Source organism: Atta colombica, unplaced genomic scaffold (genome assembly GCF_001594045.1).
Source record: "Atta colombica isolate Treedump-2 unplaced genomic scaffold, Acol1.0 scaffold189, whole genome shotgun sequence".
Classification (NCBI taxonomy): domain Eukaryota; kingdom Metazoa; phylum Arthropoda; class Insecta; order Hymenoptera; family Formicidae; genus Atta; species Atta colombica.
Window position 1 is genome coordinate 2119080 of NW_017259281.1, and position 19515 is coordinate 2138594.

Sequence of the window (19515 nt, forward strand, 5' to 3'; positions counted from 1 at the left end):
AATTTCTTGGTGTTTTCAGTTTTTATTAAATTTTCTATTGTAAATCGTCTTAACTTCCTCGATTTAATCAAGCTTGTTCTTTCCATCCGATATAATTTGATACATTGATCGACGAGACCGAAGCGTCTGACTGCGTCTGTCTCATGCGTAGATCGAGATCGCGTGGGTCGTGGAGTGAGCTGCATCGAGAGATTTATGCAAATTCAATTTAACTCGCCTGTGCAGTGAAGGAGGGCCAGTCAGGGTCGACTTGAAGACTTCACGAATTTTAATATATTATCCTTTAGAACTGAAGAGCAATCTCTGTCACATAAATTGTAATTTTTTTATGGAACATTTGTAACATTATTGAATATAATACGTTAAATATTTTAATTTGAGTGACTTTAACGCAAGTTTTTAATTTGAGTACTTTGAACGCAAGTTATATATTAATATTTTCTAAGATGAACATTAATATTATTAAATTGTTTGTCAATTTAATTTGCGATATTACTGTTTATATTATTATTTGCTCTAGTTCTTCGATTCCTTCTGTTAATATTGCGTTTCCAGACTGAAAATTAAATTCGGCGCGCAGTTTGCTGGATTGAATATGTAGTATATAAATTCGCAGGGAATTATTTAATACTAGAATTACGGCGCCATTTTTTATCCATGATAATTTTTTTCTTAAGTTAATTTAGATTTGCACTTGAAGCTTTAGATTTTTGTGACTTCCCATATAAATAATCATAATTAATTATAAATAATTTTACTTCTATGATGACCTCCTTCGTCAAAAGCCAAATTTACCTTGAATCGCGATTGGATTAATTTAAATTCGCAATTCTAATGTTAAAGTTAAACATTAAAGTTTGATTGAGCGTTTAGGGCCTTTATTTCCGATTTGTTGTGTAAATTTTACATACTTCAATGTTTCTTATTGTTAGAACATCAACCATGTTTTATTATCCTGTTTAAAGTGCATACATGCCTCACAACGACTATGTGGGAGAATACTTTGAAGAAGAAAGCATGTGATTATGATAGATAAATAGAACAGGAAGCACAGAGAAGAGGAAGAGAGAATGCGTCTTGAAATCAGCTCATCTTAAGTCGCGGCAGCTGGTCGATTCCTTCGTTTTATTTCGCATGACGAGCATCGAGGACCGCGTTGGTTCTGTCAGCTTCTCTCGTAACCGCTTCATTATGCGCCACTTTATAAGTGCGTTCCGCTGGCTAACTGTACGCACGAGATATCCGCGCAAAGGTAGTAAGTTATCTATCGTTGATAGGATTTTGCAAGTTTCTCTTTAGCCTCATCGATCGAGGGACAGCCTCTGCATTTAAACACGATGACGACTTCTAATGAAACTCCTTCCTTAGCTGCCTCGTTGAATTACGTAGCACATATGGTATTATATTCTATTCACGAGCTATATTACGCTTAGCAATAAGAAACTACTTCTTAGTGAAAAGACTATTCTTCGGCAATGCAATGTTTTAAACGCTTTGAATTTCTGATTGGTTGCAGGAGGAAATCGGCGAGATATTCGATTCAGCTCCAACGACTCCACTCCGCACCGTAGAAAAGACAAAGCATCCAACTCAACCTGAAAAATTATCGAGCTGCGCGAATGATTCGTTTATCTCGAAATACTTACCTACTACGAAATCGCATGGTTTCATAAGAAGACAAAATTCGTTGACGAGAGGTGGCGAGGATATCGGAGAATGGTCGAACAGCATCCTCGCGGAGTTCAACAGTATAATCGCTAACGAGATCAATGAACTTACCAAAGAGAAGACGAGGAGAGAAGTCGCGCGCAGTAATGATGACATCAGAATACAATACAAAGAGTTGCTGAACGAATTTGGAATATCCGATAGCGAGTGCTCTGATCGAGAGTTCAATGGTGAACATGGTTTTCTTCGAGACAAGAAAAGTCTTCGAGATCGTAGGAACGGAAAATTGTTTGTCGACGATGATCGTCGCTGCCTGCTGAACTCGGATTATGACGAGCCTCACGATCGAGTGATCCCTGAGGGAAGGAAAAGCGGCAGCCTGCCGGAGAATCTGCAGATCATCATCGGCAAACATGATCGATTTCATACCACAGAAACTCTAAGCTCCGACTACGACGAACCCAGCAACTGTCTGCCGATAAACTCGATCAAGAATCAGATTGATCGGATTGCTTCTAGTCTACCGTCGAAATTGGAACGCGAGTGCGACTCAAAAGACGCACAATCGAACCCTTGCCATGCACCAAAGAGAATAGGATTAAGTTCGAAGACTAATGAAGACGCGCTTCAAGCTGGATCATTCAGAAGCGCCGAGGAAGATCCCGAAGAAGCGAACGCGAAATTGCCGCCACGACAACGATCCGAGAGAAAAACGAGCCTTCCTATCAATTTGACGAATCAAAAACGTAGAAAGGCAATGCGATTGCAAAGACTTCGACGAGGCTCGGATCAAGAGACCATGGATCCCGAATATGACGACGTATTTCCGAACGAGGAAACAGGTAGATCTAGATCGTTGGACAATCATGTTCCGAAATCAGCGCCTGTCACACCTACGGAAGAGAAGAAGCCACCGTTCTCGAAATTGTTGAGAAAACGACATACTCCGGTGTTCCATGAGAGTTCCGACGACGTCATTCTGGTCAGCGTGTCTTCATTGCCGGATCAAGATATGTTACGTCTGAGAAATGACAGGCTTCATGAAACGAAAAATAGCAAGACAAACTCGAAAGAAACGTTGTCTCGAAAAAAGAGAGCGATATCGCCGCTAACTTTACGTTCTGATGTCACCGCGAAAAGGCTGTCAGAATCGGACAGAGATATTAGGCAGATTAGTCCAGTAGACTTGAAGAAATTTTCGTTGATGCGAACGTGGGGCAACGATGTTGCAGTGAATTGTGACTTGTCTGAGAATAATGACGTTAATGGAAATTGCGGGATCGAGAACGGAACCATCGGCAAGCTGGAACACGCTGACGTGAAAAGGATTATAGAGGAGCAAAACGCGAGAACGGGATCCGTAAGTTTCATATTGATTTCTACCGCTAATTAATTTCACTAAGAGGAATTATTGAGAATTAATTATGCATTAGCTTATTTGCATTATAATATGTACGTCTATTTCGACAAGCTTATATATTAGGTGTAGTAAAAAGAAATCCATTATTTTTGTGTTATGAAATTGAATGGAAAAATAATGGATTTCTTTTTACTATACCTAATATAAATTCAAAAAATTATAATTAGAAGATTTTAATATATATAATTATTAATATGTAAATATTTAATTATAGTTAAATATTAAAAATGTTTAATAATTAAATACTTAAATAATTATTTAATAAAAATTAAATATAATTATTAATTTAGTATTGTCTATACGCACTTATAAATTTGCAATTATTTAAACAAAATTATTTAACAATAGCATTAAAGTATGAAGTTGTTTTATTTTTGCGTTCACAACAAAAATATTTTATGCAATAGAAAAAAGCGTTTAACTTTGATAAAAATGTTCTCGGTAATTCCATGATACTTTGCTACGTCATAATCACTTGAAAATCTAACATGGCTCACAAAAAATCCAGTCTCACGCCTGATATGGAAAATAGTTTGACATTCACAGTAAAATTTATTTTAAAATCTGATGTGGAATCCATAGCAGATTATCCACGCTCGCGCTTCACATAAAAATTTGACCGCAGTGTTTGCATCGCAGTATTTCATGACAGATTTTATAACCAGAATAGTCGTAAACTTGAATGATTAATATCTCAGGTTCATGGGACAAAGTGACATTTTTTTTGCAATTTTTTTCGTTTTATGTAAAAACACATTGAATAAGCCTAATTTTATTAATTTTTTAAGTGATTTAACTGAGTCATAAATGAATCTACTGTTCTTATTTATTATTTCCACTGTGGCTATATATACTAGCTTGATCCTTATCTAAATTTCTACCAGAGATTAATTTATTTTTTGTTGTTTAATATTTATTTTAGCTGCCTATTTCCCTGCAATCTTTATTGTCAAGAATACGAAATGGCTCGGGTTCCTGTTGCCCAAATAGTCCGCCGATGGATACTCTCACTTGTTCCGACATGGCAACTCAAACTTCACCGGCGATTTCGAGAAGCTCTAGTTTCACTTGGGTTAGCGATTGCGACTCTCCTCAAGGTAATTTTCATCATCCCACGTTGCTTACATGACTTGCTTAATATATATTCATGAGATTAGTTAACACCCGGAAAGTTTATTTCCGTTTTGGTTTTCTGTAATCCAATAAATGGCAAGAGTTCCGTTTATCGATTATTACGTGTAAATTAATTACCTGTTGACCTTTTGAGTCGGTTAAAATTACATTTATTTTGGATAATGTTTCTCTGGTTCAAGAATTCTACCTTTCTCACCAAAATTTTAATGAAATTTATAAGCAGAGAATTTGTGTTTTAAAGCAACGAATTTGTTAAAGTAAAGAATTTGTGTTTATGAAGTAGAGAATACGTAATTAAAACAGAAAATGTTTATTCTAGCCTCATTTACATATTCTTATGTCCCCCTATGCCATCAATGTGACAGATTTCCTAACTTGAATAATCGTCCACTTTATCTCGGAAGAGTTCTCGGAGCAAAGCGACAGTTTTTTTTTACCAGATTCATTATTTTCATGAAAAAAAAAAACGCGTCGAATAAGCTTAATTTCATCAAAATCGGTGAGGAAGATAGAATTTTTGAGTATTATCTTTTTTTAAATTGAAAAAAATACATAATTTAAAAACTAAATATTGTATATTTAAAATGATATTATTCATTTTAAATATACAATATTTAGTTTTTTAAATTATGTATTTTTTTTATCATAGCCGAGTCCCAATTAGATTCGCAATCATTGCAAGATGAGAGCACCTTAGATCCAGTTTCTCCCCAAGATACTGTAGATGACGACAATAGATCTTCGTCATCGTCCCAGGACCTCCTACACAGCATGGATGAAATTTCTTCCGGAAGTTTATCGCCAGATACCATCGACAGAGCATCTCCGCTTGAAAGCGGAATTGGAACAGCGAGTCCACCTAGGAGCACGGATCGTCGATTGACTAAACGTAAGTTAAAATAATTTCATTGCATTTTCATCATAAATCGGGTTATTATCAGCATTAGATTATTACTTTTATATTTTCCTTTATTTTCGGAAATAAAATTAATTGGATAATACATTTTTTCTTTTATCAATCAAATTATTTGTATTTTATGATTCGCGCATATCTAAGATGATGGCACACTTGCTGTTTTTAAAAGACTCTTTTATCATATAATAACTTTAAATTACATTGTTAAATCTATATGAAGACTGATATATTTGCTAAAATCTTGACGCATCCGTCATTTTTTACGTAGCGTCGACACCGAATAAATGTCATCGTAAAGAGACATGGGAGCGAATTCGACGACGGCCGTCGAAATTGAACTCACGAAACGATAAAAATTCGCAAGACGTGTGGGTCAAACGCGAGAGCGTGCACACGCAAACGAAACAGATTGACGATCAGTACTCGCAGGACGCGGTGGACAGCAGTAGCGGTCTCGATGACTCGTTGCCGAGGATCAGGACGCCCAGGCCTACGAATTTACCGCTATGTGAGTCATGTCGGCATATCTCCGAGTGTTCCTCCCACACGTAACGTCAAGCTATCGTTTTTATGTCTTCTTATTACGTGCGGTGTAATAATGCGCATAAGCGTAATAAATACGAATCATTTATTTAGAAAACTTGCTTTATGAGACCAGTTTCAAAGATTTTACTAGTTAGACGATATATTCCGCGATAATTTATTTCTGCATGTTATAAATTCTAATCTAGCTGTCCGACTATTCTTCTGCGACAGGCTTGTCCACCACTGCGAGCAGTTCCTTAAGCTCGGGCGAGCTGCTCGAAACGCCGCCTCGAGCGCCGTCCTCTCCATCCGCGGCAAGTCTTCAGCTGAAGCCGGAACCTCTGACTGTAGAAATGGGCGGGAAGAGCAGCAGCGCGCCGTTGTTAGAGAACAATAACGCCAAGAACGCCAACAGGAAGGTGCCGGTGAGCTCCTCTTTGTGTTTAACTTTGAGTAAATAATATGGTAGAAAGTTGATTGAAATATTACGTGCTTCTTCTAAAGAAGAAAAATCGAAATATGTAATATGTATAGATATTAAATATTTTTCACATTTATCGGGAAATTCTTGTATCTTATCAATACTTTATATTATCTTATCAAGACTTCATATTTACACAGTTTTTTTCTTTTGGTATACATCCGATAATATCCGATTTAAGAAATTTTCTTGAATCAAGAGTATTAAGAAGAGAAAAGTTAGCCATAGGTATTCTCGAATTATCCGACAGAAGCTAGTAAAGTTCGGTTTAATAGTATATAGGTTGGAACAAAAGTCTGTAACGCTATGAACTTTAAAATTCAAGTAGGTGTAACATCGTTAAAAATGAATAAAATTTAAATTTACGAAAGGATTTTAAAAATTAACATTTCTATACTTTCGAAAGGTCACTATGTCTTTTGAATTTCTGTGATGAGTCTGTGGTAATGTTTACATGTAGAGAACTACGAACTACTCGACAAGATGGACAAATTCTCTTTCTTCAAAATTTTCTTTATCACATGTTTAAAAAAACTTGCAAAAATTTTCGACTTTCTAACATGAAAGCTTAAAGTTTCCCTCACAAAATCGTGTTTTAAAATTGTTCTTAAGATTTGTCATTACTGAGTTATTGAGTTGATTAAATAAAATTGACTTTGATTACTTATAACTCCGTTAAAAATCATCGTACTGCAATTTAAAAAATAAATTCTTAAAGATGAAACATTACTTGCTCGACAGATGTAATTGTTAAAGTTTGTTTTAAATATGTATACATGATACAAATGAAGTATTGTAATAAACTTTTGTTTCAACCGTATACTCGTATATACTTCCTATTATTATATATAGTTATTATTACTTAATAATAAATACGCGTGAACTTACGTAAGCGAACGTCGGTTGACGTCAAATCTCTGGTTTGAATCGCCCTTCATATCGATAGCTAACTCGAGCATGACGCGTGGAGCAAGAGACCGGACGCTTACATCGGGTATCGTCCTAGACGACGACGGCAGGCATTAATCGCGCGGCAGCGAAGCGTGTAGCGCTATCGGTATCGAGATTACCCGACGCAGTATCACAGATATACGCTCCTTCGTCTTCGCGGTTGCGTTCGACGATCTGCTATTCACGGATAGTTATTAGTCTCTGCCCACGTGGTTCGCGTACATCGTTCGACACGTTAGCCAGCTTACCGCGTCTCTTGTATTTCTCGCCTGCGGTTTGTGCGGGCCACGATAAGTGTCGTAAGAATGACACTTCGTTGCGGCGACATCGGCGACGAGCCTCGGATACCTTTCGCTGACGGAAATACTCACTTGTTTCATGTTAGAAGAGAATTCCATGCAAACCAACAAGAATCGCTCTACCGTGGGAACTGCTCGAGTCACTCTGCTGCGGATGCACCTTTAGACGTATGCACCATCGATCTTTCATGATTAATTGCTCTAAGAAATAATTAATCTTCGCGATTTGTATAGATAATTACAATCAAAGAGATTATTGACAAGTTCTAATGTGGGAGACCGAAATGCGGATTGGTAGATGATTATGCGAATTGCACGAACATAACGAGGATTATTTGAACATATAATATTGTTTAATTACTATTTTTAAAGAGTTTAATTTTAATCTAATTTAGTTTTAATCTAATCTTATGAACTTAATGTTTATCTGATGTATTTAAATTTTTAGAATAAAAAAGAAATTATTTGCATTGTACACGAATATGATGTTAGAGTGCTACAGTTCGACTATAGATAATTTAACAGTACATCTTCTTTAATAGAGACGATCTTCGAAAATTTTAATGCCGAAGCTTCGAATCTGATATTACAAGATCAGGGATACCATAGACCTGGTAAACTGGGAAAGTCAGGAAAAATAAGGAAAATTAACATGGGCATGGAAAATCGGGAAAAGTCAAGGGAAAATAAAAGAGACTGGAATTTTGAACTTTGCTCACAATTCCCTTACTGCTCCTATAATTCCAAATAATTTTTATAATTTTTTAAATATTATATCTGACGTTTATAGTCAAATATTATACGTTAAAAATTCATGCACTTTAAACAATTAAAAAAAATAATTAAAATTTATATTTTATTCAGTAATTTTATTTGATCGCTCTTCTTCATTATAACTGCATTCTTTTTTCCAATACTAATTTATTTTTTGTTGGCTTGAATTTGCCTCCAAATTGTATTACGCTGCTAAGCTTCTTTTGCATTTTTAATATAGTATAAGCTAACTTTCTTGTAATCCTTGATTCTAAATGTTAACATATTTTATTATGTTAAATTTTTACATATATTGATCATGGAAATTTCTCATTTTTATCTGGAAAACTTGGAAAAAGGAATTTTTAAATTCAATTTCTGTGGCAATCCTGATTAGATAAATCAATTTTTTTCAATGATACCGTTTATATTTTATAGGAAAGAATTTTTATGTTGAATTTAATTTACGCTTAATTATTTTACTACACCTTTTATAAAGGTTTTATGAATACTTTAATGGTATTAAGAGAATTAGTTTCAGTGCTGTTTGCCCTGTTAAAAGAGCGCAGCAATTAACTGTTATTTGCAATTAAATTTAAGAGCCATACTAAATGATCGAATAGGTCGCATTTATTGTTTTCTCGAACAGTATTCTCCAACATTCTTCTTCAACAGCATCTTTGTTAGTATCATCTTCTTTAGTATCACGTAGCTATGTAGCTACACGAAATATTCTACAAACGTGTAGAAATCGCTGTTCGTTTCGTACACGAAAATCGTGCAAGGTCAGTCTTTGATAGTAAAAGCGAAGCTTCGCATGGATGCACTTGGAGCTGAGGGAGTCGATACTTTATTTACTTTATATATTTTCGATGCACCCAACGATGCTTTGATTGCTCAAGTTCCGCTGCATTTTGCATTCCGTGTGCGAGCGCGGTCATAACTTTGACCTTTGACGTGCCCGAATGTGCGCCGCCGCGATGCTCGCGTTTATCTCCGCAGTTTTCGTAGGATGGTGACCGCGTATGCAAATTATCAATGAAGTGTCAGTACACGGGGAGATTCGCGCTCGAGTGAGCATGTTGCCTTGGTAAACACCCATTGCACGAGAGCGCGCGCGGAAGTCGCGCGTGAACTTCCAGTACCGGATTGCCTATGTTGAGCGATCAAAGCTAATGGGGCAACCAGCCGTGGTGGCGTATTAATCGGTTGGTATCCTTTGGACCTCGAATATAGCCACACCGTGTGGTCTATCACATACGCGTGTACGAAGGCCACGATGGAAAACTCGTGGCTTTCGTCAGGTCAGCTGTTTTAAACGCACGGCTCTCTCTCTCTCTCTCTCTTTTTGTCTCGAAAATCGCAAATGACATACCTATCTTTCTTCTTTTTCAAATCAACATCCATAACGAATTGTACGTCGTGCAAGAAATCTAACGAGTGACACGACGTAGTTAAAATTTTAATTGATCATTAATTCGATTTCGTAAACGTTAGAAATCTCTGTCAGGAGAACAGCGCTGAATATATGTAACGTATAATATATTTATCGTAATATCTGAAATGCATTTTGATACGCTGTGCATTTACTCCCATAGTTACAAAAACTGACATCATTATTTTTAATTTAGACAATTTTAATGTCTATTTTCATTCGTACGAATACTGAAGAATAATTTAACTTTTCTTGCGTGAAAGATCTTTGGAAAATAATCGTACTTTTTTTTGCGATAGTATATGCAGAATGAAATAGAAGTCAGAAATATTTATTTTTGAAATTACCAAACTGCAGTGATTCAACTGTTTTATGCGCGTTTTTTTTTGTAAAGTATGCTTCTCGGAATGCTGTGGTTTAAAAAAGATACATTCGTTTGAGAATTCCGGTGAAATTTTTTGCAAAAATATTGCATTTTTTCTGTGTTATATTATTTTGTCTCATATTTCGTAGCCGATAGACGAAATAATTCAACAAAGTAAACGGGATCCCGAGAAGCAATATAACTTTTGTGAGAATGTGGGATCCGCTTTGAAGTCCAGTAAGTCATAAAAAGGATAGTTTACACACCTATTCAGTTTTGCTTGAAAAATATTTAATAGTTGGTCTACGATTGTTAAAGACATTGATAAATTGTCTAGAGACAGTCATAATTTTATAATCGCATAACACAGAGCAAGATCTCTTTTTTAAAGTCGACTCATGTTGTGACAGTCTATTTTCTGATTGCGCTTTGTATTATTTCCATTATGAACTATATTATTTTAATGATTAAACTTTGAAGAATAATGCTAGAATGATTAACATCTTTCAGAAGCATCAATGTCGTATAAATCCACAGAACGCAAACTAATAATACATCAATATTATAATTCCGTAATACCTCAATATAAATGTAATATAACACATATTGTACATAACAGTTACATTGTTGAGTCGGAAATTGTAATATTGCCTAATGTTACTATTAATTTGTGCGAGAATTAATAGTGTAACTCAATTTACTGTTTGACTATTACGTTATTAATTAGTTTCTTTAATATTTTAATTTTACACTTGATGATTCTGTGTGTTGAGAGAAATGATTAATCTTACGATGCTCTTTTCAAGACGAAAACGTGAAGCATCGCGTGTGTGTTCCAAGGTTAATTACTTCTTATTTTTTTCGTGAATATTGGAAGGTCGATATTTATCGATCGATGGCGCATCCACTCAGTAAAGCACGGTGTAGATAAGGTCACGGTTGTTCGTCCATTATTTTCGAGGTCGACCGGCTTATAACTGCAAGTGGGTCACGATTCAATGTCGCATCGGTTATTAGTTATCTCTTGTTGTTATGGAAATAAGACGAAGTTAGGATCCTCTGACAATGAAGGATCTCGTCTGCCGTGTCACCAACTAATATCAAAGTAATTAACTCTGCGCAAGATTTGACGAAGTTAAAACGGTTTTTCTTATTACAATAAGAATTACATTATTTAATTGCGCTAAATTAAACGCTGTAATCTGTGCATTGCAATTCATTTGAAAACTTGAGATATTTCAAATAGACATATTGACACTTTGTGCGCTTGTTTCACATTGAGGGCTTTACTAATCTGCTAACTGATCGTTAAGCGGAAGAACTAATTCATTTTGAACGATGCTTTTACTGCAACAGTTTGAAATATGCTGTCGCTGCAGTGCACCTGATTGCAGTAAACGCGTCGTTCGTGCTAAAAACGCTCTTTGCCACGGTCTCACAAATACGAGGGCGTCGCTATTTCTTATACTAATGATACATTCTCCGTTGCTTTCAGAGCTTGCAGCAACAGCCGCGCTCGCAGTCGGAACGACAACTATCAGGTATGTTTCCCATAGAATAACTATTTTACTTAATCAAACGAGTCGATGAACTTGAAATCGTTTAAACTGTATGTTCCTTGTAATAAATATGGCAAATTTTTCAATTTTAGCGGTCACTCGTTGACATGGGCGTATCCAAGATTTTTTTCAGAAGGGAAATTATCAATTCTATTATTACATGTGCAGCAATTTTTTATGTTAATGAATTGCTTTTTTAGATGTTTTAGAACTTGAAATGTCTTTTTCTTATTTTTTATTTTGAATAGAATTAATATTAGGTTTTGTCAATTATAACTTTCAATTATGAAATTCGAAAGAAAGGGATCGAACTTCCCTTGTAAATACTCTCATGCTGATTAACTTTTCCGGGAAAAATGGAGATTCGATTTCAAGACGATATTGATATCTACGAAATTCACGTTTACTCGATTATATCCGCAATTGATAAAAGGATTGTATGATCCTCGCAAAGCGAGAGAAGAGTCTCCAATTCGTATAATATAATTTCTCGTATACTGCGAACTGCAATATGAGCTGCAACGTGATGATATTTATGCTTGAGGATTGAATGAAAATAACTGTGCATGAAATGAGAGCAAGTTGATTTTTGAAAATGCTGAAAATTGTTTTAGGTTTTACACAAATAAGACTTATTTAAAATAACTGATTGTAAATTCTAAACGGAATTTTTTCAACAAAACTTCTAAGTTAGAAATTAAAAACTTAATTTATTATACGCTTTACAGAATTTACGTATATTCAATTTGTGAAAAACTACCGTTTAAAGCAAATGGACGGTTATCCTGACATTGTAGATATTCGGATACCGCTCATACATAAATCACACGTGGCGGGGCTGGCATCTCTCCGGTTTGCGTCTGATTACATTTGAACGGTGGTTGACAGCTTACGACACCAATCTGCCATTAATTTGCGTTCCTCGCGTGGGATGCAAACGAGCCCGACACGGGTTATAATGAATATTGACATCTTTGATCGCGCGAACGCAATGATTGCGATCGATACCGATCTTCTCGAACAATAGTTGGGCGTCCAATAACGAATTTAATGCGTAATTAATTTCACGGGAGTGCAATGCTATCGAATGTAATTTGCGGTGGCACGCTGGAAACGGCGGAATTTTCGCCCTCCAATTGCGGTGATACAGTAATGCAGTATCTGAAGGTTCATTACAGTACGGTCTCTCCAGTTGCTTAATGCGTGTAATATCGCACATGCTATTACGTAACTTGCAATTAATTGAAGACACTCGGGGGTATCATAATCCGAGTAATTTTCATGTAATGTTTGAACCACTCCGAGACTTATCTGGTTACGCTATTTGGGTGGAAATTATGTGCTCTGTATGGATACAAATGAGATACTGTAATTTTTTTAATTGATTTTTCTCGTTAAATAAAATAAGCAATAAAAATTTCTTTTTATAATCAGATTTATATTCTAACATATTTACATAATTTTGAATTAAAAATTTTGGTATACAGATCTGAAAATGATTTTGGATTACCAAAGTAATTATGTAGAACATTCAAATAATAGGCTATACTGCGAAAAGTTCGAATTTTATTTTATTTATTTTAGCAACCAACTTGAGCGTCCTACATAATTATTTTGTTAATAAAATTATTTTCATATTTGTATGAGCTAAATTTTTTAATATTCTACACTGAGAAAAAAATTGAAGTATTCACAAGAAAATATTACGGGACATGCGATATCTCCTCGGATTTGTATTGTAATTCGATGTTTTCTTTGATTCTCATTATAAAAACATTTGTGATATTGTGATAGTGATATATTTGACATACTCGTATATTTTATGAAATATATATAATTAAGTGTAAAAAATAAAGTAGATGTATAATTTTCTAGAAATAAAATTGTATTTTATCCTATTTAAATAAAGATTTATTTTAGTAAAGTAAACATAAACTACAAATAAATTTTTTAATATATCTTTTTCTCAGTGTAGCATAAAATCGTTCTTTACATATGTTAAATATACATATACAGAAATTATAACTGCAAGATAAGTGAGATGTATTCACGTGTGTTGTAAAAAAAGGAAGAAGGAAGTTTAATTAACTTCTTCATAGCAATATAAAAATAATGATAGATAACGAGAGATTCACCTTATCTTCTGTCGCGCTCTACATGAAAGTTCCTCGATCGTTTCCTATCTGAAGCGCATGCTGTTGTATTGTGTCGCGGAATCGATCGCGAAAGTTTAATTAATTATCGACGTGAACTAATTGCTTTCTCGCGGCGCGATCTCATGGCGCGATGTGATTATGACTTCCGGTATAGGCACGCCCACAAATAGAATGCATCTCTGGATGCGCCGGAGATGCATTTTCCTTCTTGCTCGCGGCGATTTAATCAGCAACGTGCTAATCGAATAAATCTTACGATAGAAATGTACTAGATGAAAAGAAGCGACTTCGTGATGGTTCGCTACGGAGCGGAAAATCAGTAATACCTCCGCCGCCTTGAACTAGAAAATTACCTGTATGGCGTCGTAAAGGGAATCTATTTATTATCTGATTTAAAAATAAAAGTTCACATCATATTTTCTCCAACGGTCACTGAGGAGTTATCGATTTTTCTTAATCAGATGCTTATACATACAATAATTCGGAATTTTATTATAAAACCGTCAAAGGTCAAGCGCGCGCGCATAAGGATTTTTCTAACTTATTTGTTTAATGTTTATACGAACATAAATGAGTGAAGACTGGTAATATTGTTTATATATTATACGAATATATTAGAGCTTTTCTATTCTTAATCAACTTTTCAATCATGAGGTTTTGAAATTTTGTAATATGATAGCTTCTTTTTTCAATCTTTAACTTTTAATGTAGTTTTTTCGCTCTATTATTTTAATATTGCCAATATAAATGAGAATAATCAAAATGAGAATAATTTAATCGCGTCAAGGAATAATATTCTTAAGGAATTCCGACGGCTGCGCTGTGCTAAAATTAATCATTCAGGAACTACTCTCGCGCAAATGCATTAGTGCCATGCGGATTCGGCGATGGAAATGTAAAAATAAATAGAACAATTCTACGAGCAGATGACGATGAAAAGAGACACGTTTATTGCTTTTCTATCGACGATTCGAATTAATATTCGCTTGCGTTTACGTTCTCGCTATTTTTTTACAAGGCGATGTATTGAACAAACCAGAAAGAATCGTACTTAGTTTACACGACAGAAAGTGATTGGCACGAAATAATTAGAAACAATAAATTATTTCTTCTTCTTCATCTTGTTAGAAATTTATAGCTGATGACACCACGACGATTCATGATTGGGGTTAACGATCGAGTTTCCCGTTAATGCAAAAATCTTGTTTCGCACATTTAGATAGAGAAATTACATTTCCTGATATTTCCATAAAATACTCATATTTTTTATATGTTTTATATGTTTTATATGTATTTTATAAATCTAGTTACATGAAAAGGAATTTTATAATATGAGAAAATTAAATCTATAATTTTAAATATTACGTATATATACAATTATAAATTGCTGTTTGCCAGGTATTTAATAATATTGAAATGATATTAATGAAAAAATCTAATTTTATATCGTAATTTTATCCATTGTTTTAGTATAAAATAACGATATATTGAGTAGGAGCAGTGACAACTTAAATTAAATTAAATTTGACACTATAAATTTAACAATGTATCAATATATTAGGTTGAAAATTATAATTGATGGTATGACACATCATACCATCAATTATAATTTTCGGAGAAAATCTTTTTTTTTATTTTTCCGTTGATTTCCTCGGTTCTTTTCCCAAGGATAGAAAAATCCATTGGAAAAATTTATGTGTTCGTAAAATCTGTTATATTTGCTTCGCTTTTTGAAAAGAAAATAATTTTAATTTTTTTCTGCAACTTGAAAAAAAACTGCTTTTTTGAAACTATACTATCAATATATTAGGTATGTGCAGGTGTTTTAAAATTTTTTGTTACTTACATGTAATATAAGTACCTTTTTTTTATTTTTTCGACTAAATTATTTAATTGACGACAAAAATGCGTTTGGCAATTTCACTCGATTTAATGGAAAACCTCTCATTAGATGCACAAAAGGACCATTACATCAAAATTTTTTTAACGATGAAATCAATGTTTGCACGTATTATGAGGTACTCTCGCCAAGAACAGACTCGATTCACGTGCTTTATATCAGCGTTTTTTCCTTGCTGGAACTCCGAATATAAAATGTAATGTCGAATATAAAAGCTATCGTCGCATTTGTGTTCATTGTTATTTTAAAAGATTATGCGCATCAAATTATAAAATATGGTGTTTCAAATAATTTGATTTAGTCTTCTAAATATATGAAAAGACAATAAATTATTTGAGTTTAAAATTAATATTAAAACGTTGAAGAAAAAATTTAAAACTTCTGCATACATCTATTATCATGAGTTTTAAAACGGCAGGATTTTAAAGCATTAATTAATATCTACTGGATTTTATTCTAATTTTATCATAATAGCCTTTGGTTTGCTTTACATTGTCTATAGAAAGTTACTAGCGCGATACGTGATACGTGAATAGGTAGAATGGAAACAAATGACAGTTCGAAAAGCTCATTACAACAATGTCAGATTAATCCTTGCCAAGCAAACTGGAGCAGCATCCTACAACCTTCGAATGCCATCAAGAATCGATCAATATTCGAAATGTTACAAAAAAAAACTTCTTGTCGACACAAAAATATGATTTAACGAAATTTTCTTGATATCGCGAACTGTTATACAGCTTTCCGAACATTTCTTTTTTTTTTTTCAAATAAATTTCATACATCCCCGTATTTGATACACAGAACTATATATATCTGCGAAGTGAATCGCGGGAAAATAAATATCGGTTACGTGCAGTAGCCCGATATATTGCGGATCCAAACGGATCTTCTCTCAATAATCTGAATTCGGCTGAAGTGCACCGAAAGCACACGTAATTTTTGACAATTAATCCTGCGGTTTGTGGATTAATCAGATTGACTGTTCGTCGACGGTAGAGGCATTACGCGCAAATCACGTTGTAACGCAGGTGATTCGATCTAATCGCGGAGAAAAGCGCGGAAAAGAGCAGGTCGTGCGGGACGCTTGCGCCGCGGCGCCGCCGCCGCCGCCGCCGCCGCCGCCGTCGTCGTCGTCACCGGTGGCTTTCGTTCCGTTCCCTGGTGGAAGTCGTCGCCAGTCGTCGCTATCACGGGCACCGCGGCGTTGGGTCGCACTTTACAAGGCGGCCTTCCACGCGACTCGCGCGCGCATCTTTCGCGCTGTCACACGACTCATTTCGAGCCGTGTCATTGCGCATACGCTTCAATTAATTGACCACCGAAATTCGAGAACTTAGGAAATAATTCCGTGTGGCCGATCGCGTCTCTAGGATCCTTTTGATCGAATAATCTAAGCGTTTATAGGAGAATTTTGAGGGTTATTCGGCTTTTCGGAACATGCAGCAAGACTAAGCCAATTGTTGATTAATTTTATTGAAATGTATGTACGTTCTCTTTTTTATGAATTTCTTGAAGATTTTATATAATAAAAAATGATAAAGTGTGTGAAAAATAATTACACGCGAAGTGTTAGATCATATTATCTCGTTAATATTATCTCGTGAAATGACAATCTTTAATTTCTTCATACATTATTAGATTATCAGAAATCTTTAGACTCTTAATATAGATTCCATCTATTCTAAAAGAAAAAAGTGAGAGAAGGGAACAGAACGATATTTTGCAGCAGCTGCTGTTTCTTGGAAAAGTGTTTTTTAATTTTCGGACACTGGCCCGTCAAACTCGCACGCGCGCGCGCTTTCGTGCAGCGTTTGGTATCCGTCATCCATCAGCACGTTGACGTAACACATTAGTAACCCACAGAGATGTTTAAAAACATTTACAATTGTCAGCGCTCAAGTTTTCTTTGTCTTTAATCCAGTGGCATAATATTTTTGCAACAAAGTCTAACAAAATAATAACTTTTATAATGTTCTATTTTACATATTAGATATGATTATAATTAATATAATTATGGTTTTTATTATCAAAGATAAATTTAATTATTATATATAAATTTAATTATTATATTATAGAAAGCTTTTATAATATTCCGGCTGCGCGATCAATTTTCTGTATCGTCTACATTCCTGTCAAGACTTATACAACTGGTAGCACTTCTGCGCCGTTTAATTACAGAAACGTGAGATTCGGTGTAGCAGGTCTCCCTCGGGTTTCATTGAACGCTCTGAAAAGTAAGTTGGCTTATGAGACAGTGCGTAGCCGTCGTAAATTTATGTGTTCATACTATTTTCACTCGATGAAAGTTCCGCTAAAAATACATGAAGCCCGCGGCGGTCCTCGCCGTGAAATGTCTATCGAAGCGTGACAGCAATATTATTGACAGGCGGAATCCGCGAAATTCACTGCTGTCATTGCTCGTATAACGGTTACGCTCCATTTACGCGCATTCGCCATTTTGTCGCAATTATTCGCGACGACAAGCACCGTCGCTTTCCGTCGTGCGTTTCGACAAAATTTCCACAATTTTGCGAAACGAGATGCGATTGCAATAAGATGATGAGAATGCAATTAGCTATATCATTTTTCATTTAAATGTATTTTAATGTAATAAATTTTTTGAGAGATTAAATATCTGCGCAGATGGAAGACTGCGTTAGATGATGCGGCAAAAAACGATAAAGAAGTTTTACATTAATCGAGATTTAAACGTAGAGCATTAATTTTTTTTTATCTTTTGTCGTGTCATCACACGTAATCTCTTCTATCTGCATAGATATTTAAGCCCTCGCAAAAAAATTTACTTTCCCTTTATGTAACTCGCGTTAATCATGTATAAATTGCTCGATCTGTCGATTTTATTATTGGCCGCGCCATAAAGGGTCGATAAATGCACATTAATAATGACTATAATGTCTGTCTTGATTAGTCATTAGATGGCACCTGTCTAAGTCACTTTCATCGCTTTAACATAGCAAATAAACATAAATATCCCATGCGTAAAAGTTTTCAATCGATTTTATCTCATTGATCTCTGATAGATTGAAGTTATTCAAAACGACAGGCCATTTCACATTGGTCAATGGTTAAATGATGTTTCGTAACAATACCGAATTAAGATCGATGTCTGATCGTACAAGGAGATAGCTTCCTTATTGTTCGCCCGGAAAGTATTTAATCTTGCCATTAAGCGAGCCTGGTTCGCTCAAACAACGAACTGGAGAAAGGCGTCGGTTTCCCTCCCATGTCGTTGGCCATTGTTGACCCTCGTTGACAAACCGTCGAGAGAAAAGACTGCAGCTTATCTAATAGCAGTTTATTTAGCGATCGACAGGATAAATGACTTGACGCGTGCAAATTTTACAGCGATCACGATCGCAGGTTAGTTGACAACTAGCCGGAACAACTAAACTCATAGGAGCGCGAAATATCGTGCTATAACTTTTTTATTTAGATCTGATGTCGCTAATTATAGACTTTAGCATCGCTTGATAAACGGCTGATTTTAAGAAAATATACGGTTATATTTTATGCGGTTATACTTTATGCATTACCCACTTTTTACAAAATCTTTTCGAAATCTCAAAGTAAAGAATATTTAGAATTCATTAATAATTCATTCTATTATTTAGAATTATTTTTATATTTATAATGAATTAATAATTATATAATTCGTAATTTTTTAGAAATAAATTGTAAATATGGAAATTTACAAAGAGAGAAAGTTAATTAATTAAATAATAATTTTTTGTCTCTAAATTGTTATCTTAAATTTTTTAAAATTCGATTTCAAATTAAAAAAAAAAGAAATGATTATCTTACGTTATAATATGATAATTCTGATATTTTGTTTGGTAGTTTCCTGTAGTTTAATAATCTCAGTTCTTGCAACTCTGGCCAGATAATATACCGCGAAAGGTCATGCTACAAGTTTTCCATTTATTTTTAAAT

The 19515-nt window shown here is 34.7% G+C and overlaps 1 protein-coding gene across 3 annotated transcripts in view; it reads left to right on the forward strand.

The window, feature by feature from the left end:
• LOC108686774 (rho GTPase-activating protein 7) overlaps window positions 1–19515 on the forward strand; it is a 250438-nt gene that overhangs the window by 89467 nt on the left and 141456 nt on the right. For all 3 annotated transcript variants that reach the window (XM_018192238.1, XM_018192237.1, XM_018192239.1), the window contains exons 3-8: window positions 1517–3028; window positions 4011–4185; window positions 4872–5111; window positions 5407–5646; window positions 5895–6088; window positions 11442–11487. In XM_018192238.1, coding sequence (XP_018047727.1) covers window positions 1517–3028; window positions 4011–4185; window positions 4872–5111; window positions 5407–5646; window positions 5895–6088; window positions 11442–11487 — 2407 coding nt within the window. The remainder of the gene's footprint in view (window positions 1–1516; window positions 3029–4010; window positions 4186–4871; window positions 5112–5406; window positions 5647–5894; window positions 6089–11441; window positions 11488–19515) is intronic.